General features: G+C 39.8%; 1 protein-coding gene across 6 annotated transcripts in view; it reads right to left on the minus strand.

Moving 5' to 3' along the window:
- The window catches only part of ARB2A (ARB2 cotranscriptional regulator A), a 257,519-nt gene that overhangs the window by 13,200 nt on the left and 218,382 nt on the right, over nt 1-25,937 (minus strand). Inside the window, exon 11 of one of the 6 annotated variants that reach the window (XM_085043334.1) lies at nt 5,024-5,142. The exons of the other annotated variants lie outside the window; for them this stretch is intronic. Within the exon in view, the coding sequence (XP_084899460.1) occupies nt 5,039-5,142 (104 nt within the window). The 3' untranslated portion in view covers nt 5,024-5,038. Of the gene's footprint in view, nt 1-5,023; nt 5,143-25,937 lie in introns of those variants that run through there. 6 annotated transcript variants of the gene reach the window in all.

The following is a 25,937-nucleotide window of genomic DNA, read 5'->3' on the forward strand; positions in this document are numbered from 1 at the left end:
ACAGCTCATAAACATGGCTTTGCAAAAGAGATCTCCAGCTGTCATTTCCCACACCTACTCTGTGAGAGCAAATAAAGGAGGAAATAATTTTTTGTAGGGGTACCATTCCTCCTTAGTGTTGCAAACTAAATTAATTGCATATTTGCCTCAGAACTACTCAGAAACATGATGGATTTTGGCACATCACATGGACTATAGGCTTCTGCACACTAATGCATAACACATCAAGATTTAATGTGGGATACTATGAAGTCCCTGTATCGTGGAAACTGGCAAGTTAAGACTAAACACTAATTCACAAAGACTTTGCAGATGTGAATTACACTAAATTTAACTAAACTTAATAATATCACACTTCCTGTGACTTAACCTCAGAGATGTCACTAGAGGGACTGTTTGAGATTAATGATCATAAAGCTGCATTTCATTCCTTGCTTAACCCTCCTCCTGTTATAGCTGCCTGGAAGTGCTCAGTGCACGTGCCTTGCTTCCTACCTCTCCTGAACAACACCACCCAGAATCAGTCATGGATGATGCTCAGGACGCAAGGGCAGCAAGCCAGTCACGCGGCAAAGAGCTCACGACAGGCATCAGGTGGGGGAGGCAGCGAAGTGAGGCGCAGGCAGAGTGAAGCCGAAGGCAGCCGCACAGCAGACAAGACGAGGAGGCATGTTGTGTGCTGGCATGTGCTGACCTCTGCCAACAGCTCTCCTGACATCCCTGTCTATGCACAGAGTCAGACATGAACAGCAGTGTGGGAGGTGGGTCTGCCAACAGCACAACGGAGAACTCAAAAGTCTGGGATGAACGCGAAGGGAAATATTAAGTTTATATTAAGGAAGAAAAGCTCACCCCAACCAAACAAATCCTTAAGAGCTTGGGATGGTCACTGTGGGTTTGTGTGTGTGACTGGTGGGGCCCCATTGCTGAGATCTGCCTGGATCTGCTCAGTGGGACCCAGGAGTCAGTGGGATGGGAATAGATAGGAGTTTCTCCTGGAGAAACTGCAGATCATGTTCTGCATTGCAGCCACAGGAAAAATACCAGGACAGAAAACAACCCCAAAATCAGGTTCTTTCTGCTAATCCTGTCTTAAACATCCAATTGCAGAGCGGCGGTTTCTAATCATTCCATTTAAATGCTACTAATTAACTAAATAAGCTTCACTTGGGAGACCAGATTTATTTCAAAACAGGGACTTCACTACTTCCCTTTAAAAACTAATACAATAAATAATATCAAGCTCCAAAGCTGTATCTTCAAGCTGAGACAGTCACTTCAATGTTGAAGAAATAATCTATGATTTCCACACTTACCAGAGGAAAAATAAAAACACCAACATCCAAAGACAGAAAACAATGAAGCTTAATGACCTTCTTGTATTTTCAAATGCAATTCTCACTTCAAAATACTATCCTGAACTAATAATTGATCTTTCCATGTGGCGTCTTTCAGCAGAACCAGTGCTGCTGAGACAGTCTGGGGAAAAATCAAGTAAGATTCCTTGTGTCATGGTAGAGATTTTTTGCCAAGCATTCAGTAGTTTCTGAAGAAAACTTTAGTCTCTTCCAGCCAGAAAGGTGGTTAAACCTTGGGCACTGGGGTAGGAAAAAGAAAGTGCCAAGAAAGTATATTTGGAAACACAAGTGAGATGAAATATTTAAATGAGTTTCCAAATATGGTGGTTCAAATTATTTCCTTTTCCTTACACCAAGAACCTCAGCTTTGTTTTTTCATTAAATTACAACAAAATAAAAAGAAATTGTCAAGGTAGTTTCTCTCTGAAGAATCACTGAACTGGAGTTATGTAATCTTGCATGAAATTTATCAGTTATTGCCACAGTTGGCATACATACAGTACATTAAAAAAGCAAGAAGAAAATCACATTAATACATTTGGGGAATTCTTTTGTTGGTCGCCCGTGCATATTTCTTAATACTGATTGCTCTATTTTGGTTTAATTTTGGTGGTTTAAACCACCATAGGCTGATTTTTTTCAAAAAAGTTTAAAGGAAACTGTTGACATATTAGGGAAAAGACTTCATGGTGAAAACCAGGATTAAGGCAAGAGCTGAAATTTGCCTAAATAAGAGCAACATCAATATGCACAAATGCACAGAAAAGTACAGTTTGACAGTCACTGCTCATAAAATCCTGCAATGAGTTAGTATGAAAACTGTCTCCTGTAGAGGGAAGTTAGAGAGGAGCTCACACATGAACACTTGAGGAAAACCCACGCTGCGGCTGGAACATTCCCTGTTAGTCTGAGGATAAATGAAACATTACAACCACAAAACACTGCCATAATAAATTAAGAAAACATTTATTTTTTCACTCAGTAGTGAAAAGTGAAAAGTCTATGAGTGACTAAAAAGCAAAGACCTTGAAGTCAACAGCATTCCCATCTGTTTTATCATGTTTTACAGTTCCAGAATGATATAAACACTTCAGATCAGTGTCTCTGCAGCCACAATTGTTACTTTCCACAGAAGCAAATGAAGTTTTACAGTGCAAATATTACACATTTTCATGGATTTCAGAATTGCTTTTCAGGTTTGCATTCAGACACACTGAAGGCCTACAGGACTCCCTCTGAGGAAGGTCTGGTAACTGAGGGGACAGGACATTGTAAACACAGGGTTTTCTCTCCTGTGTGAAGCTGGGGAAAGCAGCAGCTAGGCAGCTGAGGAAGCTTTGTGCCATGCTGATGTCTGTGCCTCTGGGCATCTGCAATGGGAGAATGGGTAGAAAAGGTCTGGAAGGAATGCGTGTGGTAGGGAAGATTTACCCCTTTTTCCTGCAAAGAACTCACACCCCAAGGCAAACCTGCTTCCATGCCTAAATGCCTTCAGCAAAATAGGACTGCAGCAGCAGCTCCTCTGCAGCTGCAAGAGCAGCAGTGAAGCCTGCTCACCAAGGCCATGCCTTCTGCAGCTGTGGGAACCTTCACAGAGCCTTGGTGTGAAGGAGACTCTGCCCCATGCTGCACGCTGACAAGGCACTCCTGCTCTTTCTCAGGAAGAGAAGTAAGGCATGTAAATCCACAGTCCTTGTGGTGGAAACGCATCCCATTCACTACCATGACAATAGGTGGAAGCATCAGGATTTGTCCTATAAGCCTAGGCACAAGGGCACTGGTGGGAAACAGTTTTGCTACTGGTCTGAATTAAGAATAACCTCATCTGCCATTAATTTTCATATTCTCTGCCCAGGAGATACTAAAGATGCACCTCGAAGGAGTCCTATTGCATAACTTGCACAATGTTGGCTGGGCTGTGCTTCTAATGTGCATGCAAGTACTTAAATTATGTTTCACAACAAAAGAGATTCAGTAAAAAACCCCACCAAATCCCACAACAAAACTAATAAAATAAATCTGTGACAGGCATGCTTAACAAATCAACTAGTTGCAACACCTTTGGTATGGTCTGAGAAGTGCTGAAACCAAGTTCCCTTATAACATCCATCACTTAAGGTGGATTTCTGAAATATGAAAAGCAGATTCTTTTTAATTGCATTTAGTATCCCAAATGGATTGCAGAGGAATTCTAATCCGACTTTTGTGTATAACACAAGTAAGTCCTCTGTAGTTTGGGATCTCAAATAGTTCCCTATATAAGAGCTTGTTTTCAGTTGTTTATAAATTTTGCCAAGCTAAGTATTTGGGATGAAAATTCCCATGCTCTATCTCTGCCCTAGGCTGATTATTATTATTTTTTGTGTTTCAAGTGAGAGGATTTAGTCACTTCAGGAAATAAGATTGAGGGAAAACATATTTTGCCCCTATTGGGAGGAATAAAAAACTGAAAGAAATGAAAAGAAATGACAAGAGCGGGAGGGGGAGAGGGAGAGGAGAGGGAGAGGGAGAGGGAGAGGGAGAGGGAGAGGGAGAGGGAGAGGGAGAGGGAGAGGAGAGGAAAAAGGTCTTACAAGAATTTTGTTGAGCAGCTCCTGTGTCTCTATTCTTCACAGCAATAGTTTGAAATATAGAAGGTAAGGTCCCTGTTGTCCTTTTACAATTCCCAGGAATAAACAGCCAGCTTTTTGCCTAGTCACAAGCCTTTGAAAAATCTCATTTGCATGTGCTCAGCACAGGGTCCCCAGAATCTGGAAGTCTAAGTGGCCAAGGATTCCTCTGAAGATGCTGTTTGCAATGGGCAAGCTCCAATGCAGAGCGGACAGGGCTAAGCCAGACTTTTTTTTGCCACTGCTGCTCCCAGATGTTGCTGTCTATTGCAGCATCAGGCACAGGAACTCAGTGCAGGCAGCACTCTGTCCTGGGCTAAAATGCTAGCAGAAAAAGGGAACAAGGGGAAAAAAGCAGGCAAATGTAAATAGAGAGAACTAGTCCCTGGGGGGCAGAGGGAGGAGTGAATCAAGACAGGAGATTGTGTAAAAAGATCAAAGAGAAGTGGCATAGGAACACCAAAGAAGGTGAAGGGAACACATCTGCAAGAGAAGGAAAGACCTTGAAAAGCAGGGAACTGGCTGCAAAGAGAGGTTAGGAGGCAGAGATGAGGGACAGCAGACAGTTTGGACACAGCAGGGATAAGAGAGCAGACATGGAAGGGAAGAGAGGCACAGAGGGATGTGCCTTTCCAAAATGGGTAAGAGCTGCATTGTGGAAGACTCATTCTCTCCAAGCAAAGACAAAACTGTCAGTGCTTCATACTCCCTTGGCTGTGGTTCACTGAGAAGGTGATAATGTACTGCACTAATGCTCTCAGTACCTTTACCACACTGTACCAGCCCATGTGTCTGAGCCCAAACTCCGTATCTGAAATTTCCACCTCTGCAACTGAACTGCAGCCATAGAACATCACACAATAAAATTGCCTTTCTTGGTCTTATTATGGTTGAAGAAAATAAATTACACACAGAAAACTGTTTTCAGAGAATATTTGAAGCATGCATGCTGAAGGGACAAGTTAAGGACATTCAGTTTAGTCAATGTCAAAATGGTTCAGACAAAACTGAGGGGGGATGGTGCTTACTGGTGCTGCTCTGGTACAGCTTGTGTTGACCTTGCAGAGAGTGTTACCGCTGCCCTTGAGGATCACTTGTGCATTTTTCCACCAGATGCCTCTGTTGACCTGCAGCTATTGCCTGGGAGTAGAGAGAGCTGGTCCAAACAGATGAGGCTTTTGCAGTAAAAAGTGAAGTAATTTTATTTCAATGCAGTACAATGAGTAAATGAAGGAGAATGTAACACAATTAGGATATGGGAAACTCCTATAGTACAATGCTATGAAATGTATATTGTCTATTATATGGGCAGTAAAAGAAATTAAGTGTTTGGATAAAAATCCAGATATTAATGAATGACTTTTTAAAAAAGTATCAATGAGGAAAAAATCTCATTAATGCGAAAATACTTTACAAAGCCCCAAGCTCCAAGGAGGATTTTTTTGAGCATCTGTAGGCAGGAGTCTCACTGCAAGCAGTGATCTTTTACCACAGTTCACAGCTGAGCTGGGTCTCTAATCTTTGCTGGTGGAAAGACATTGCTCAAGTGGTTTCTTACATCCAAAGTTTCCAGGTCACCTAAATTCCCAGTAGCCAAAGAAGAGCAAAGCTTCCCCTAATGGTCAGTCCTATATTTTTATCTTAATCTACCTGATAACTGCTATTTTAACCTGAAAGTGTAGTTGCATTATATAGTTGTAATTACTGTAAAGAATAAGAGGTCATATAGAAATAATAGTTTATTATGGAAAAATAGATGAGGTACACAAGAACAAAACTGAAAGCCACACAACAAGGCAACTGAAAGCTCTATGATTCTATTATTTCAGTCTTTCCTGAGATGATGACTGACAGCAATTCAAGACATCATGGATCCCTTATTTATATTGTGTGCACCAACAGGATCCTTTCCTGCAAATATTTAGGTGAGGTGACCCTCCTTTCATAACAGTCTGTTATTCTGTTTTCCTACTTGTTCAAAATAAACCTTGTTCAAGCCAAAACAATTGCTTTGCAAGCCAACCTGCAACCTTTTCCTTATGGTTCACCAATAATCCCTGATGCATCAGCATCTAAACCAGCTGAGGAGCTGAGTAACACTGGTGATGGGTTGAATGTAGCAATTCCAAGGGGCATCACAGGTTGGCTCAGTCTGAGGATGCACAAGCCCCACCGTTCTGCAAATCTACTGGTACAAGAAAGGATCTGCAGGGCTGCACTCTCTGCAGGGGACAAATTGCCTTTGAAGGACACAAAATATGTAGGGGCACAAAAGTATGAACCATAAAATGTTTGTACCTTGCCATTGTTTGCTCTAGCATGAGCTTCAGCTGGTCTGTCACTGCAACATAAGTCAATTAAAAGTTTGAATGCTTCATACATTGTTAGAGCTGAGAATGGCTGGTCACTAAAAGCAGTATTATGCTGTAATCACATCACATGCATCTGTACACTCATTCCTGAAGTTTGCTTCCCTGGCTTTAGATAACACTTATTTTTTTGACATTGGGTTAACAGAACACTGATAAAGAAAATGAACAAATGAAAAAATACTGTATGAAGAATCATGCAGGAGATCACAAATGGCAGACTTAGTATCAGCAGTGGCAGTTTTAATAATTATCTTACAGGAAAGAACACTGCATCCAGATTTTTACTTTGTGTGATGTATGATGCTATGACACATGAGTTACTTATTTTGGAATGACAGCCATGCACTGTTTCTTTTCCTTGCTTCAGCTGCTAGCACATACATTTCTGTGCTAGTATGATAGTATTCTTTGAATGAGGTAAAAAGGAGGGATGACTTAGCCACAGGCCATTCTGCAGCAAACAGAATCAATTACCCCCCCAAAACAATTCAATTGATCAATTTCAAACAGAGGAAATCTGCTGAGTCCTGTCAAGTCATAGAAGGCTCAGTTTCAAAAGCAGACACCTACTACTCATACAAAATATGTAACAAGCCAGGCAAATTAGGAAAGCATTAATATGCTCAAAGAGGAAATCACCTTATAAACATTCGCATTCAGTAGCATATTTATGGCAATTACACTGCTCATGCAACATGTTACCATTTAGATAACATATGTTGCACACTCTTACGCATGTTTTATGGCCAATATCTTTTACTAACTATTGTTTGTTGCTCTGTTTACTAGTGCCATATCACAACATTCATCCTGGACTTGGCAGTTACAGATGCTGCTATACATACTCACAGCAGGATTTTTTGCTTAGCACCGCAGGATGCTCTACCTTGGCTCTGCACAGTACACAAACTGCTAATGCAAAAACCCCAGTTCTTAGTGACTCTGAAAAGACATAATGTTATAGCACCTTGATTTATTCCAGCAGAGACTCTTAACCCATGCATTTACTGGTACCCTGTTAATTTCCTAAGACAACAGGGAAGGAAAATGCTGTCTCTTCCACCAGGGCTTACGTGCAGATGCCTTAACAGTCAGTGCTCTGGTGTGCATCAGTCTCTCAATTATTTGGTCAAAACTTTCAACTTACTAGTCAGATTTTCAGGACCAGAACTCTTCTACTCCCTTTCTCTTGAATGCAAACTGGGCACTAGCACAAACATTTCTCTCTTAAAATAGCAATATCCCATCTGTTTAACTCTCTAAAGTGAGAAACTCAGCAGCTAACCCATTATAGAATGTCAAATGTGCTTAAGACATGAATTAGTTTGTTGAACAAGTTACTGGGCTTTACTGATGTTTTTTGGGTTTTTCAAGTTCTCCCTTTTCAAAATATCTACCCCTAAAATTGAAGTGATGTCATTAGGCATAGAAGACTAATTGGCAGGCTTCTCAGGGAGTAGGCAGGTAACAGTGAGTTTTCTTCAAAGGGCTCATGATACATATGCTGATTGAAGACTATCTTTACTTAATGTGGATAAAGTGTGTGAATAAGATGTGAAAAATCTGAAGCCAGAATAAAAACAAGACTAAAAGAATTTAGCTTTTCACTTTTTAAAAATAAATACCTGGGAAAAAAAAAAGTGTTTCATTTTACAAAATTGCTGGCTTTGCAATCTATACAGGCCCCCTTACACCCTCTTCAAAGAAAATAAAGATAGATCATTGTGCAAGCGGCAAGATAAATTTCTGCTGTGGCACTTTTGCTAAGAGGAATGTTTGAGTTATGAATTTGTAACAAGTTTAAACTATGAAATTATGAAAACGTGGCACTTTCACAAAGCTTCATCAACAAAAAATATACTGCACATCAGGTAGTAGTGCTTAAAACCACTGCTCTTTGCCTTCTTTTAACCATGGCATGGTTCACACCTCTAGAGTAGTGGGGATCAAACGTCTGATTGATCCCTTGGGTTTTGTGTCCATCACTTGCAAGCTTGAAGTTGTGGGGCAAGATACTGCATGATGAAGATATTCCCCTTCAGACTCATCTGTTTTCTTTTACGTCATCAAAAAATAAACGCACCAAAATTCTTGAACAGTTATTTCACATCTGTCCTGCATTGACTATAAATAATGGTGTATCCCCCTTAATGGTGTATTCCCCTATCATCTGCTTTATGCCCAGAAGAAAAAAAACCTCCTGTAACTGGAGCCAAGGCTGCTCTGGTGAGAGTTTTTGGTTTTTTTCCTTGTCCTTTCAAGGACTCTTTTTGGGGGAGTAACTGGTTACACACATTCTTCTGGCTTGTTAGCTGCTGCAGTGGCAAGAAGCTGTTTCCCTGGGACTGTTTCTTCTTCATCTTGGACTTTTTTTCTACTTGCTTTCTCGTCCGAGAAGCAGAAGAACTCCAGGACAACAGCAGGCAAGAATCCTCCAGGGAGCCACCAGAGCTACTGCCCCACCACCGTGGGACCTCCCGGAGGCGGAAGCTATGCTCAAGGAAAAAGGACACTAAAATCCATTGGCTGTTTACTCAGGTTTAATCAGTCCTTTTCCCTTTTCCCATGCCTTGTGGGCATTTTGTTTTGTTTTGTTAAATAATATTTTTTTCTTTTCACTTTCCTCTAAGGAAATGATTTCTGGGCCTGGGTGGGGGAGGGGAACTTGGAACTTGGGAGCATTCCCCACCCCAGTTTGTTTCAAACTGAGACAATGTCTCAGATTCTTTTAGTAGGAACAGCCCAAAGTCAAGCTTGCTGAGCCATACCCCAACTAGAATCCCCATGATTTTACAGATGTAAGTAGCTTAACATTATTTCAGTGTGTCACATTGTCACAAAGGGGCATTCTAAGTGTTAAGGTTGTATGCTGAGTTATCAAAGATTCATGTAGAAATGTACCAACATCCTTCATACAAAGCTAATCAAATTTGAAATTACTGACATGTCACCTTGAGGAGGAATTTGATTTATTATTTGCAAAGTAATCCAGAATACAGTGAGATGCACAGCTGTAAGAATTACTGTTACACTGACTTCATGACACTACATTCGCCTTTGTTGTTGCTTTTGTGCCTGGCCTAAATAATGATAAACAAAAAAAACTTGCTTTGTGCCGTTAAATTGCATGAAGGTGAAATGTGGTTGCTTAGAAGTGTGTGGCTGCACAAGAGTTGTTTGCCATTAATGATATGTGATGGAGAGCACAAGATGGTGTGAAGCCAGCTTTCTTCTTTGCAATATTGTCCCATACTTGATGGGGAACATTGCCAAAAGTCACATCAGTTCTGTGATGTTCCTTGCTTGTTTTTGGGTGGCAGGACCTGCTTCAGTGAGACCAGGTATCATGCAAATAGCATGTAGGTTTTCAAATGTCGCTCAGTTTTAGTGCATACATAATATGTAGCATATTAACTGCTTTGTGCTTATAAATCACAACACTGACAAACACAAACCGGAATTGCGCACACAGTTCTCAGGCACAAATGCATGCTAAGCCCACCTGAAAATCTGCCTCACTTCCAGCTTCACATCAAACACATGACTTAGATTCATAAGATAAAGACAGTCTACGATCTTACTCAACAAAGTCACATACCTGGTCAATTGTGCTGCAGCATTTATTCATCTATACCACGTTTAAACACACAGTGCTCACATATACTGCAGACGGAGTTCTCCGAAGTAAAGGTTTGGTTTTAGCACTGATATTTGCTCTTTGTTGTTATGTGTAGCTCCGTATGTATAAGAACACATGTTTATGGCACAATGTAAACAAGAATTCCACATTTGAGATCAGCTATCCTGGTAAGTAAAAGACTATGCGTATAAACAAATCTGTTCACTACCTTCTAGTATTTTTGTCCTATAATTATATCTCTTATATATCCTCACAGATGTATAAAATATATTCTAAGGAAATTTGCCACAGAATGTTGCTGCTTATATTAAGTAAATGGTGTATTTGTGTACTATGCTCCATGCTTACATACATGAAGCATATTTGTATACTTACAGAACTGCCAAATATTTCAATTCTGTTACTATACAAACGCATTGATATTACTGAAAAAAAACCCCACGTTGTTTCACTAACTCTCCTAAGTCTTTTTGAGACTAGGTTAGTGACATACCTTTCAGAAAATGTGTTTTTATACTGATAAGGCTACATCATACTAGAACTAAGGATATTGTACAGCTAGGTAGGCTTGCAGCTTGAAACACAGCTTTTATCAATCCAATTAAATCAGGAGTTACTCAAACTGTAGCCTTCACTGCTATCGCCATTACCTGCTATCTCCTAGTGCCAAACACTCCATATGAACTACTGCCTGGATGTAACCTGCCATTTCCACATGGCAGCTCATTTTGGGTATTATCAACTAAACTTTTGAACCAAGTTACCAGACCTTTCATTTCCCAGATGCTGTATGCAAGCTAGGATGCACAACATCCTTTCTTGTCTTTTACCACTAACCGCACAGCACACACCAGAGATGCCAGGAAGGACCAATAAAATGAACTGGAAATGCGTGCAGAAGAAGGCAAAATGAGATTCTGAATTATGGCTTTTTCCATGTTTCAAATTTCCTTCTTATGCCCAGCCTTGGTAATCCATAAAAAGAGACAAAAAGTGCACTTTTCTACAGATGGCTTTGAAAGCATTTGCTTCATACTTCATCAGTAAGATCAAGAAGAAACTTAGATTCTGAAACTGTGGGAATTTTCAAAATGCAATTTCAATAACGAAAAGAGTAACAAGGGATGTGAAGAGAATTTCAAAATATTAGCATTAACAACTTTCTTTTTTTAGACAGGTTCTGTCTGGCAAATAAAGCCGTTAAGTGATTCCAGTAGCATCAATATTATACACAAAAATGGGATATCATTAATAACAATGAAGAAGAAAAGAATTCTCATGGGAGATATAAAATGCGTGTGCAACAAGTTAAACACTCACTCTCCTAATCCAGTCTGAGCCATTTAATTTCTAGGGTTTTTTAAATATATTAAAAGGTTTGCTTTTTTCCCCCACGAAAACCTTTTAAGTGGCATTCATAACACTGTCACAAAAGTAGAAAGCTAACACAGATGACTTTGTCTACTTGCTATTGAAGCAGAGGATAGGCCTGATGCCTAATTTGAAGCTGACCTAATAGATAAAACCCTTGGGGTCTCAAATTTACATTTCATAAGCTTAATATTCTGCCTGATTTATGATTTGCCTTCTTAAACAAAGAAGGATGTACTTAACAACTTTACTTTTGTGTGGTTAACTGTTGATCTGAAAATGGCACATAAAATGCATTTACATCAGCACTGCCTAATAGGCCCATAATGATTCTTTATTATGCTTCAGTGAAAGGCAACTGAGTGACAAGTAACTGATTTTGTAGATCAAATAACTTTCTGCCACCCCCACACAGCTCCCAGCTGCTGCACACTTTATATGCCAATACAAATACAGTTGTAAAGTAGACAAATATATTATAACTATGTTATTAAATGAGACACAACACAGGGTGTAGCAAGAATTTGAGAGCCGTTCAATGCCGTGACTGGGAATTACAAGCATGCAAAATCACACTCTAAAGGGGCTTCAGTTCAAAATTACTGCAGCCTTCCCTCTGTTACTTTTTTGTATAAGATTTTAGAAGTTATTTTGCTCAGATAGTATCTCTTCTTTTTTTTCTTTTTTTTTTTTTTTTTTTTTACCTGCAGAGGGCTGAAGAAGCCTGGGGCATGCTCCCCTCTCTGTATAAGAGGTATTTAAAGCAAAGCATTTCTGTATAAAGACAGATGTGCAGAACTCCTGATACTGAAGGCTGACGGTAACACCACCATGCACCTGCAAATGCGCGCTCAGCTGAAATGCTGTAAAAGCCTCCTCTTTGTGTGCCAAATTTTATTTTTATGTACTACTCTGAAAGTAAATAATGTTAAGACATCAGAGCCTGTCTGATAATCTTTGACAACAACCCTAACCCTGTCATCGCGGCCATGGGAGAAACCGGCACATACTCAGCTCTGACCCACTGAGCCTTTTATCTGTGTGTGTCTCCATGGACCAAGCAAATAAAGGGCAACTGGTAATTTACACATGAATCAACTTTCTTGTCAGAGCAGGCACCAGAGACGTCCCTTTTCTCCACCACAGTGAGGAAAAGCATTCGGGTCTGAGCTTGTCTCTCCAGAAATCATGCATGCCAAAGAGCAATGTATTGGGAAATGGTATGTTGGCAGAGGGATGTTCTTCTGGACGCCAGATAAAAAATAGCATCCGCAAAGAAGAAGATAAATATTGGGCTTGAAACAGGACTGACAGCAGCAGTGAGCCTTTGTCCTATTCAAAACATGCAATGTCACACAAACTGAAGTCAAGATACAATCCTGATAGAAGATTATACAAGATACCTGAGTGGGTATCTGTAAGGAACTCAGCCTACATTTTAATAAGGTATGAATCTTGCAATGCCTCAGGTCTTGTTTCCATTTTCCTGCAGCTGCCTTTTGAAACGGTACACAGATTGTCTTGGGCTTCCAAGACACTGGGCATAGGCATGTAATAGCGCTGATAAAATAATCCATGAACTTTATTTGTGATGAAAATTATCCTAAAATATTACAACGTGAAAGTCATCTGTGAAGATAAAGCAGCGCTTGCCTTCAGCCTATATCTCATTATGAGGAGAAACTTTTATCGGTCCACAGACACCACTCACTCTCTCTTTCCCACAGTGAAGAGCGGTGAAGCAGGGTACAGCACATTTGTGTCGAGCAGTCAACATCTCAGAGGCATTTCTATAGTCTAAACCACTGCAAGCATCACACTGCTATAAAACAAAGACAGACGTTTTATTGCTAGATTTGGTATTTTGTACATGTCTATTTCTGAAAACTTAAGTTTTTGTGCATTGTAACATCCACTCTGCTACTGCAGAGATTTTTCTCTGCATTCTTAAAATGGAAAGGATGATGCAGACTGGCATCAGTGAAAAGCCTGAATTAAATGTTAGAAGTTGGGTCACCCAGCACTGTAAGGTAAGTCCCCTCCATTTGACAGACTCCTGAGGAAGGCTTTCTGGAGGCAGTGACTCTTGCTTGCAGGTGATTTCAGGGAGACATATTTTCCTTTCTTCAGTCTTTTCCCACCCCACCACTGATGCTATTTCCCTAAGCCCCATTCATCACTCTCTTGTCTACATTTCTGTCACTTGTGCTAACATTTGCTTGGAGGGGCCAGGACAGATTAGAAAGGTAGGGATGAAACTGCCATCACTCCAGGCAGCTTTAATAACTGTAGGCACTAAACAAACATGTAATATACAACTATTTAAAATTAGAAGAAAGAAATTACTGCAGTTAGTGATGCCATGTCTTTGCCTTCTCTAAACCTGAAATGTAAAATAAAACTTAATGTTTTTCTCCTTTTTACCCCAAGTAAATTTCCTGCTTTTTACAATTCCACCTTTTCTTCAGTTGTTACCAGACTGTCTTTTGTTTAACACTTGCCCAAAAACATACTCATTTGTTAGAAAGCTTATAGCGCACTTTCCTTCCTAAAAATACATGAGAATAAAGATATGGTTCAAGGGATGGATTTCACATTTCCAAAAGAATTTCCATAAGAGCAATAGCCATGTACCTGATGGACAGAACAGGCCTCACTGCTGAATCTCATTGTTCTAGTATTTACATTGTGATATGCAGTTTTAAAATAATGATATGGGTTGGACATGCATTCATTTAAATTTAATAGCAATGCAGCTAATTTCAGGTCTGAGTTTATTAGTGTGGTGCATTTTCTGTGAGCACGATTTGACTAGATGCCAATGATTTTTGAACTACACAGTGAAGCCAATTAGTTCTAAGAAATAAAGTGATACTTCTCTCTAGTGTCATGCTAAGTGCTACAGTATGAATTATGCTGCTGATAAAGATGTTGCTATAAGCCAAAACACAACTACAAAGACTTAATCAACTTGTAAAATTTACATAGGCATAATATGAAATTCAGCTTTGAAACAGTTGCATTTATGTTGCTAAACGTATGTTTTTTACGGTCACTGAAAACAAAGGTAAAAATCCAATATAAAACACAGGGCTTTTTCATGGATGTGAAATCTCATTCTCTCTCTATTTCCTGGGACTCACACTTGGCTCACTTTGTCTGCCACTGTTGTGTAAATGCTGTGTAACACCCCTAACACCATTCTCACCTGATTTGTTAAAGCCAGCACTGGTGCCCAGGCTCACTGACTAGACCACAGTCACTGTGTTGCCTTTTCATTTTCCTGCCAATGTACCCCTGCCCTGCAGATACTCCTGCTGAATGGGGCTGTACAGACATTTCTTCATATTTGAGAGCTTTGACCATGCACTCTTCTATTTGATTCCTTCTCCAATTCTGCTTTCTTCATCATGTCCCACCTCACATAAGGCAAATATTTCACTTTCGGAGTCCACAGACTTAATTTATGCTGATAAATTTCACACAAGGAAGAACAATGTTGAGCACTGTATCCAGCTGGCACCACATGACCGGTGCCTGTCCTTAAACTAAACTCTCCCCAGTTCCAAAACGGGGTGATGGCATCCAGCTGCCTCCAGAGAAGGCCTGGGGAAATCCTCACTGCAGAGCTGTGTGCAAAGACCATCTCTTGGCATGAGCACGGGTGCACCAGCCATTCTGTGAGGTGTCCAAAAGCAGAGGCAGCCACCAGGGCTGGTCTCAGGCACTTTCATTTACTAACTCAGACATATGTGAGCTTCCTGTCTCCTTACCAATCTCATTTCAAACTCACTCCTGCTTCCAGTCAGCTCATCCAAGCCCTCTAAGTGTTAACTTCTGCAATCTTTTTTGACAAACTTCTGCAGACCTACTTGATGAACTTCCTTCAAGTTCCTCAATAAAGCTCTCCTTTGCTGAACTGCCTGCAAAGAATGAGAATAATTAGGTTGCTGGCCCTTTTGACAAACACTGTCATACCATACAGCAGTGTTTTCGTGGCTTCTTTCTTGTTTTACAGATTGCAGGATACAGGGGGACTTAGCACATTGCTTACCATATGGAGCCTACACTTACCAGTTTTCAGAAGTACCCACACTGCCAAATATGTTAAAAGGCCCTTACCAAGGGCAGAGCAGACCCAGTACATATACCAATGCCAAGGTGGATGAGGCATTGTGAAGCTCTGCCTAATACCCAGTGGCTTCCCCTGACAAGACCAGCTGAAAACTGCTGGAAAACATGGTTACTAGGCTTCCACTATCAACACGTCACTGTGGACACCTGCTTGGGTGGCTTACCCTGTTTTGATGGTCCTGTCCAGAAATGCCTTTTGCAGGCAGCTACAGAAGCTCTGAACTTGTACCCAGCAAAGAGATGGGTGACAGAAACAGAAAGGAGGATGACATTTTGTTTTCACAACCAGGACACATTAAACACTGACAGCCCCTCTTGGCATGCACATCTAGAGGTCAAAGCTCTGTTGCCCCTCTCCAGGCACAGATCCATATGGGTTTATATTTCCATACAATATATACATCCTTTGAATGTATGCTCTTGCTTTGCCTTCACTTGCCTTGACTAGTTGAAGGGAAGGTGTACCTTGCCTTTTCTCCTTTTGCAGAAAAGCAGAGCCTGCCTCAGAGACCTGGATCCTCTGTGGGAAGAGAGAGGTAGGTCCCTTACATTTATGCTGAGCAAATCAGACACATGCACTGCAAACCTGATTTCATCGATGTTTATCTGTGACATTTCAGCACAGCAACGTCTTAGTGCATTTTCCAGGTTCCCTCATTAGCTTTATTAAGTTTCTTTTGTAGCTAGAAGATGGCCAACCTTTCTTGAAGAGTTTAGATATAGCAAATATCTCTTGTCCACGCTGAGGGGATAATAGAGAAATACTCGTTCCCATGTAGGATACACTAAGGCCATATTCTGACTACAAGCTACATGGTCATATTTTCTCTTAATGGCTAATTAAAATCCAGCAGTAGACTGAATTAACTTGGTTTGCAAAGGAAACTGATCATAAACTTCAAGACTCAAGGACAATGACATGGCACCCGAATTAACATTATTAAAAGATACAGAGGTGAATGCTGTCTGTGAAACTCAGCATCTTCCTTAATCACACAGACCCCAAATAAAAACACATTTAAATGTAAAAGTTAGAACGCACTTTCTAAACAAGTCTGGGAGAAGCCAGAGAACTTTGACACCACCCTGACCAGAGCTCTCCAGCACATCCTTCAGGCAGAACTCAGCACATGGACCAACCCCATTAATGCAACTGCTCCTTGGACAAACCCTAAATATGCAAACAGACAAAAGGGCTTCCAAGCTATCTTCTGAGGCTGAATAAACCTGTTTCCACTGGGGACAAACTTACTTATGGTATATGTCTGCCTAAAACATTTAAATTTTAACATTTTTTCTGCTAGTCTGAGCTGGCTATGGTCTGATTCAGCAGCTGCTGGAAGAATTCAGCCTCAGTTAAACAATTTGCAAACCAGAAGGAAAAAGAAAAGGACCAATAATAAGAAACAATAGACCAGAATGCAACTTGGATGGGTTAACCCAAACGTTAAATATCCTAAGTAATGCTGCATTCCCTGTAAGGAATAACTTGGGTCAATAAAATGTTTGAAGGAGACCTTTCGCACAACTGTACTGATAAATCTGCTGACAGAGACTTCTGCTGTTTCTGTAATTCTGCCAATAATATTTCTTCATCCAACTTTTCTACCCTGCCTTTCCAGCTGAGCTGAGTCTGAGGATGGTCACATATATATAAAAATAACACGTCAACAAGAAGATAAAATATTTTATATATAATTGTTTCCCCTCAGAGGTGACATAAATGACCACCATGATTTGGGCAGTGTAAAGTGCTCCCATATCACTGCAGTTATCATGAACTGCTCAGGGTCACTTCTGCAGTGTGCACAGACCCTCCCTACATACCCTGAACCTACTGCTTGAGCCACTTCCTCACACAGGGCTTCTACTTTTTATTTGTATTCCACTTTGAATTTGTAATAAGTAGTGGAGCTGAAAACATAGACTGGGACCAACTGCAGTAGGTGGCTGACCCAGGGAAAAAAAGCTGCATAAATGGTGTATGCAAGCCCCATCTTGGAAAAGAGATGTATTTTTGCATGTCAGGAATAACAAGGTCATCATATAGAAGTACTCGCAGATGTGCCAAACTGTATATGTTTCTCGTTTTAATAAGGATTAGTGATCTATTTAAAGAACATGTCTCAGGCTAAGTATTTAGATGAATGACTCGGAACTTTATTGGGATTCATAGAATTTGATTAAGTGCATTTTCCTGTCAGTCAGGTAAGTATTTTTATTAATTTTATTCATAATTTTATTTTATTAATCTGTGACCTGCCACCAAGAATAAACATGAAATAGGGATTTGCTCAACTTATAGCCATTCAAAGTAATCAAATCTGTGTCTCTCCCATGCATAATCTCTCCCTCCTGTATAGACAAATTATGCAAAACACAAACATTTAACTATTAATAATATACTAGGAGACCACAGAGAACACGATTTAAACCTCTATGTTAAATATTGTTTTAAAAAAGACAAAGTTATTTGCGGGACAAAATCAGACAGCAATTTATTTAAAATTAGTTCAAAGTGAAAAATATTTACGTTCATTTTTATTTAGATGTTAGCTGAAAACATCTCATTAAAAATAATCTGTTTGTAAGACCAGCTGTAAAAACATTAATGTTTCTTCCTGTATCAGAGAGCACTCCAGGCTTCAAATAAATTCCAAACATACCACTTTCTTTATTACTCCCTGCAACTTTTTTTTTCATACTGAGTACATTTTATTAAAATGAAATTTATATTTTAGGAATGGAGTGATTTGAAATATTGGCATCTAAAGGGCTTTCTTCTTAGGCAGTATTACTTGTTTGACACTGAAGGTTTTGTTTTGGTACACAGAATATAAAACCATCTCCTCAAGATATTTTGTGTTCAGCATAAAATATTAAAAATATCTCATTTCCAAGAGGTCTGGTGGGAGTTCATGACAGATGCATTGCATCTTTTTTTAAAAAACTTTTTGCAGCATTATTGTGTCTAATTAGCCCTGATGATTTACCCATGACAGTACAAACTTCTTGAGAGGAAAGTGGAACATCATCTTTGGAGCAAAGAACAAACACGTTTTTGGGGAGATGGGAGGGAGCAAAAGCACTGACTCGAGGTAGTTTATAACAAATGCCCCCAAGTAGTCCTGTGAGTTTTCACTTATTTATGCACCACCATATGATCCATCTTTTTGCCTTCTGTGCTATAAACCAGGCTTCATGCATCTCTCACGGTGGCTTTGCAATTGTCACTGCTCCTGTCTGTGGCTGACGACTAGTTATAGAGGACCAACCACCATGGACGAGCTAGAGGTGAAGCTAAAAGCCTGCCATGGATGAGGGGAGGCACCTCAATCACACAACACCCTCTCCAGGCCACCACCTCGAGATTACAGGAGACTCTAGGAACCAAAACGTGAACTGTCCCTAAAAATGTTTATTTTTGCTGGCAGGGCTTCTTCCCTGTTTGGGCCCTGTGCAAAAACACCTTGTCAGAAATTTTCAGAAGACACAGAGATTATCAAAGGGGACTCACAGCCACAGGACCAGGTGGCTAGGCAGACACTGGAGAAGCTGAGCAGACACACCCCAATGTAAGAAGGGGAATTTAAAATTCATTTGCATTCAAGGTGGGTAAAATGCACAAAGTTAGTATTTTTAAAGTTTTAATTAAAACATTGCTGGTGTTTTTTTCACCTGATTCCAGCTTCATGTGGCAAGGTCAGCCCTTGCAGTGAACAAACAGCTCAGTCGCCTCCAGTGTAGCTGTTATCTGCCTCAGCAAGGGGAGACATTTGGCACAGCCTAAAGCTGGGGCACGAACCCTGGCTAAGCTTAAGACATTTATCTGACAGCATCAGCTGACACTCTACAAACACATTTGCTTTCCACGACCTCAGAGCATTTGTGATTAATCAAAAATGTATCTTGGATCTTGAGAACAAGCTACAAGCAGGCACACAAAAAAAGAATATGCTCTCGATCTCACTTATTGACTCCAGAGGTATATTGAATTTAGAAATAGCAGATAGAATAAAATGATCAATATGTTCTCACTTGTCCATGGAAGAGCAAACTTTATCCCTCCAGCAACAAACATTGATCATGTAAATGTTTTGGAGCTGCTTTCAAGTACAGAGAGCAAAGGCATGAGGACTTCTGAGGAGGGGCATTACACGGAACAGACACTGGTGTATGTGCACTGGCACTTGGTTGGGAAGCGTGCTGTTTAAAGCTGTGAAGTGCAGCAATGCACCTGAGCCACCTCTACCACTGTGGCCATTTCCACCAGTACATAATGCTAACATTCAGTTTGGGAAACAGTGTGCCAAGTGATCTTAATAAAACATTATAGAAGATACTTTAAAACTTAATGAAGGCACATAATCTGCTTCAGAGAAAACTTCCTGCCTTAATTTAAATGAGACACAGTTATAACATATCCCCTATGCACTGTTTACAATTTATAATTTATGTCTCAGTTCAAATACACTACTTTCTGCAGTCATCTGCTAAGTTATATGATTAGCATTTGAATATTGTAATATTCTGCTTCTTGATACCAGAGTAATATGATGCAGTACATTTGTATTTTAATACTTTCTTTTTTATTCACTAATAAGCATACCAAGCTCTAATTAGTTGAGATGAAAGAAATCATGCGCCCCACCCAGTTTAATTTGAAATGGTTATATCTCTGTAAAAACTCTTCACCATTTCATTTATTAAATCCCACTCTCTTCTGGTTACCTACTGCTCAGGCTACAAGGCGTTTGTGCTCATACTGCACCATCATTCTACTATAGCAAAAGTAGTATGTGCCTCAGTCCCTGTTGGCATGGCAAACAAACTTTCATTGCATGTGCTCTCTATAAAATGGTGGTACTAATTAGAAGATATAAACTCATGCTGAGACATGATATGAATTGGTGTTATGCATCTCTTAAGCTCACAGCAGTACTAGATTTATATGGTTGATGCCCTCAACTAATATTCAACTAGAAACTTTCCATTTTTTAAATCTGCAGAAAAATGAAACAAAAGTGAAGGTGCTTCATTAAAGAAATTCACAGATTCTCAGTAATCCACACTCCACTAATCTCCACACTCATAAGGAGCAAACAGAAAAAAATGTCCTTTTTTCCCAGTAAAGACTGAGAATAAGAATAGTATAGTGAAAACACATGCCAGTTTTACCTAGTGTCCATCCAACATTCTTCCTAGGGCAGACCTCAAAGGACATGGCAGTAGAGGAACAAACATCACCCCAGTTTACAAAGAAGGATCCCCAGGTACAAAGCTGATCTTGCAGTCTGGAAGTGACTATTAGTGTATTACCTGGACTGCTGCCATTAAAAGCCTTGTCCTGTGTTTACTTTTTAAAAAAAAAAAAAGAAAAAAAAGGTGGCATTTGCTAGTTCACAAAGGCTAGGAAGTTACTTCAGGTACCCCAACTTCAGCCTCATCCAAGACACTGCACACATGTGTCCCCATTGTTCAAAGTTTTGCACCATGAGTGATGAGCTCTAGATATCACAGTTTTGACATCCATGGTGAAAATGAGCAGAAAATCTGACTGTTCCATATCAAGAAATATTTTTCCTAGTGCTAATGTGCCTTAAATACCTTGTTCCACAGATGAGTGGCCTGGCACCTGCTGCATGAGAAATAGCCAATTACTGTTCAGTGTCTCTAATTTTCTGATTCAATTAGCATGCTTCAGAGCTTTCCAGTTTAATTGCAAACTACTTCACAGTTAGCTCTCCGATTAATCATTGCCCATCTGCAAGCCATCGCAAAACTTGGTGGAACAAATCTGTGTACTTTGGAATGCTGGGAGCTTAGAAAATCAAACTTGTTTTGGTATATAAAGCTTTAATTTTGTTTGCCCTTTTCAGCTGCACTTGTAAGAAGCTCTGTACTGATTAAACAGGAAGTCCAGAGAATAATATGCTACATTATGCATATAATTACTGTAAATACAGATGAGACTGTAGAAGGTTAGGTGCTAACATGTATGGAATAGGGGGTCAAGAAAACACATTTGCAATCAATTTCCCCCCCATTATGACAGAAAGGTGGAATTGGTGGAGGAGTGAGAAAGAGAGGTATGAGACGGTGATGTAGTCACATGCATGGCTCTGGAGGTGTTTCTGTATCATTCACTCAGCAGTACAGTCACCACATGCCATTTCTGATTTCATTTTCAGAGGAAGCTGTTAACTTCCCAAAACTTAAAAAGTTCAGAAAGTTGTACTCAATTGTTTGAATACCATACCTATACTTTATTGCACACTTTCAGCTTCAAGCTGACCACTGACTGTTGTGTAGGACCGTAAGATAGATCAGTTGTCACAGAGGTGCTACTTTTCTGTATTTTACTATACTAACAACAGTAACATCCACTGAACAAACCACAGACTACCTATTTTAGAGCTATTTTATTCAGGTACACATAAACTTCCTGTCCAGAAGACTTGATTAAAAGAGTAACAGCATATCACACAGCAGGAAATTAGCAATTCCATTCAAAATTTTTTTTCACATATGAAAGTATAAACACAATTCAAGCTGAAAATTTTGCTTTAAATCCATACAACATTTCATCATGCATTAAAATCAGCGTATATAATCGAGGCATCAGTCCTTAAGGATGCTACACATCTCTGATTTATGCTAAATTCAGTAAGATGCAACAGTGCCCAGTTTCCTGCAGCATCCTGTTTCAAGGACTTTCCTGAACTGGGGTTACTGTGAACATTTTGTTTCAAAATCTCAACACTTAAGAACACGGCAACCTCTATCTTAATTTTAATAATTCCAGATTAATAAGAAAAATCCTAGTAAACCCTAGGAAAAAGCTGAATCAGCTCATTAATCTCTCTAGTCACCAAAGAAGATTCAAACATTGTAAAACTGTGATAATGATGTTTGGATGATATCTAGTGGCATTGCCAGGGAGCCGTATCTCCTGCATCCTGACAGAAACAAAACTGCATTACTGACACAAGAAAGAATAATTATCTAAAGCTATTTAATTGATCATCAAGATGATGCCACCATGTCAAAGCTGGAATTTGGACTTCTTCTTCAAGGTCCTTAGATGCTTTTAAGAGTTCCAATTAAAATATATATAAAAAACATGCAGTCAAACCACTGCCTGGCCACCCACTTGTCTGAATGAAAAACCTTAGAAAAATGGGTCAGAAATGCCTGAGGTGAGCACTGCTACCACAAAAGTGTGTTTGTAAACACACCTGAATGCTGGAGACACAGAATAGGTCTCTGCAGAGCTTTACAATGCTTTGGTAATTTTCCCAACAACACTTTCCTGCACCAGGCAAGCTACATATATCACCTTCAAAGAGTAACGTATGCAACTAGAGGAATCTATGTAACACAATGAACAATACAGACCCGGCAAACATGAGGCACAGTCTTTCATGCTGTGGCATGCCAGTTCAGTATTTCTGTGCATGTAGGCAGAGCAGTTGAGTAGAGTGATGTAGTAGATGTAGCATATAAAGATTACAAATTCAAGATGTATTTCAAATCATGCTGAGGAACATGCTTCTACTTTGGGAAAAAATAACTGGGCTTTGCTGGTCTGTGAAAAAACAAAGTTTTAGGAGTTCTACATATTTTTTATATTTAGCTTGTGTTTCTGAAGTCATTGCAGCCTGTATTATGTTTTTTAACTGAACCACAAAGTTATCAAATTGACCTCCTCTATCATGACCACTTCTGTATACAATCACAGAGTTCAGAAACCGAGGCAAAAAAAGTGATGTTTTCAACATGTTCAAGAGAGTACCTCCTAAATATGTACAACATTGCTGAAAGTTTTGGTCCCACAATGCCCACTAATGTCAAGGCAAGTTACACAGCTAAAGCCTTGATAATTTATTTAGAGGTTATATCCTCAGCTTAGTGAGTGGGAACCTTGAGTTTACGGTTCTGTGGCCAGGCTTTCTCAACAGTCAAGGAGGCAAAGCTGTGTTTTTCCCATTACTGCCTTGACAGCTTGTGTTTAAACTCAGTTCACGACTGCCTTCCTAAGGTGAATTAAGGTGAACAGAATGGGATTTTGGCCTCTTCATTCTGAATCAGAAGCAGCCAAAGTGATGTTAAAGTCCTTAATGCCTCTAACTCAGATCTAGAAAAATCCATAGGCATAGAAACTTGACCATGATCTCAGGGACCACCTCACATGGAGGCTCAGCAAAGAGGGTACAATACTGGCAGCTGAAGAAACCAAGGGATACAGCCATAAATTGTGTTCCCCAGGACTGTCTGAGTTACAGCTGATCCTGAGAAGCTTTGCTGGGGTGTGAAACACCAATCTGCAGACTCCCAGCTCTGATGCTTAGCCCCTGCCTTTCTTATGAACATTTCCAGCAAAACAGGTAACTCTCCCAGTGTAGCTATTTGGGTTCCTTACTCTGGAAAACTGTGTCTAAAACTCATTGAGTTTTGGAACCTCAGCATTGAAAACCCCCAACAATTATTACAAGAAACACATTACTTTCATATCACAGAGGGAGATTATGAAAATAACTGTAGCTGTTTCACTACCACAGGGACAATGACATAGTATTGGCTGCCAGAGTCAGCACCCAACATTGTTTTCAATGGCAAACATCTCTACAACCTTGCAGGGTCACCTCTGTCCTGGTGGAATTACCACCACAAGGGGACAGGGGGAGTGGACAGCAAAACAGTGCATGCATGCTGGCATTGAATATGGGAAAAAGTTCTTAGTCTTTGTGTTTTTAGGGTCCTGCCATCACATCCAGTCACATCCAGTCACCTCTGGTTTCCAAACTCACTTGTCATCCTGCCAAAGGACCTTTGCTGCACTTACAGATTTTCCTTCCCATTTAATTAATGAAGGTGACTTATAACTACCAAGAATATTTCATTCTGCTTTGTTCTGACTCTTTAAAAATTTTCCTATGGTACTGTGTTTTTGTCGGTTTTTGGTTTTTTTTTTCTTTTTAACAGCTCCTACACTTTATAAACACTGCACTTTTTAAAACAGGTTTTAGAAAAAAATTTGCATCCATGCTGGATTTCTTGGTTTAGTTCGCTCTATTCAGGCAATGTCTGAAAGCTCAAACTTTTATATTTTTCTCTGTTTTGAATTGAAATGGGCAAGAATATCCACAAAAACAAGTGAGGGAACATACTACTAATTTCCATCTGTTTAAAATGCTTTTACTTTACTCATTAAAAAAACATGAAATTTTTTAAACACCAGGACCTGCGCATCCCTTTTGCACTCTCCCTGCCTGCCCATATTCAGCCTCTGCTTCTGTGTAAGAAAGGTAAAATATTTTTTTTCACTAATTACGTTAACAAGCTTTGAGCTATGAGGAGGAGTGATTTTACAAATGAAGATTTTACCTTCCATTAGTTCTTTATTCTTAGGACACATTCCTCATCTTTGTACGGTGTCTTTTAAAAATTGAGGTGAACATCAGGCCTTCTGGTCTGAAGAACTGGTAAATATGGAAAGCTTTATTCTGAAATGTTTATTTAGTATTTACTTTAAAAGCACCAAAAACTTTGAAAAAGACCAGAGAAGCGAAATCTATCCCAGTTGAGGTAAAATAAAGAGGATGCTCCAAAATCAGCCCAAACCTGATCCTACACACTGGTGCAGGGTCCCATGCAGTGCAGGGACAGGTTGCTGCATCATCACTTCTGCCTGCAGCTGGGCTGCTACCAACATCCCTCTGTCCTAAGTGAGTGGCTTGAGCAATTCGGAGGATGTTAATTATCCAGAAAATACATGACTTGAAGAGTAACTACAGAGGTACCTTGTCAATGACAAGACCCTATTAACAAGTTTACTGAGAGAGTTTAGTCTTCATTACTCATTATTCTCAAAAGGTGTCGGTCCATCGAGACTCCAGCAGGATACAGTAACCTGTCTTTTGTCTGACTTCTGCAGTAAAGTGAGGCACCAATTACTCATCCTGCCTCTATCAGATTTCTGCTGAGCTCTGTACACGGTATAATTTTTTAATATTTTGATCCAAGGAGATCACTGATACTTTGTCCACTTAATTTCTGCCCAGGTATGGGCAAAGCAACAAATGAAGAAAAATAAAACCCAGAAAATGTCCACAGGTTATTTTGTAATAATAAAACATGGACACAATTTCTCTTTCCCATACTAACACAGGCACTGAATTATCACCATGTGTTAGTATATACTTTTAAAATATTTATACAGCTCAGGTGAAAATACATTTCACTCAACAGCCTGCATATTGCAGTATCCATTTTTAGCTACTGGTCCCCAGTGCAGAGCAACACCAAGGCTCAAGGCATTTTTAAAGCAGGAACCAAAAGGCAGCTCTTTACTTAGATGTTTTTCACTTAACTGTGAATAAAAATTTCTATTCTAGCTTTACTTTAACTGTGCTAAACTCATTCAGTCCCTGTTTGGAAATGCCTAGTCTAT

This window comes from Lichenostomus cassidix, chromosome Z (genome assembly GCF_008360975.1).
Source record: "Lichenostomus cassidix isolate B80296 chromosome Z, HeHo_3.0, whole genome shotgun sequence".
NCBI lineage: Eukaryota > Metazoa > Chordata > Aves > Passeriformes > Meliphagidae > Lichenostomus > Lichenostomus cassidix.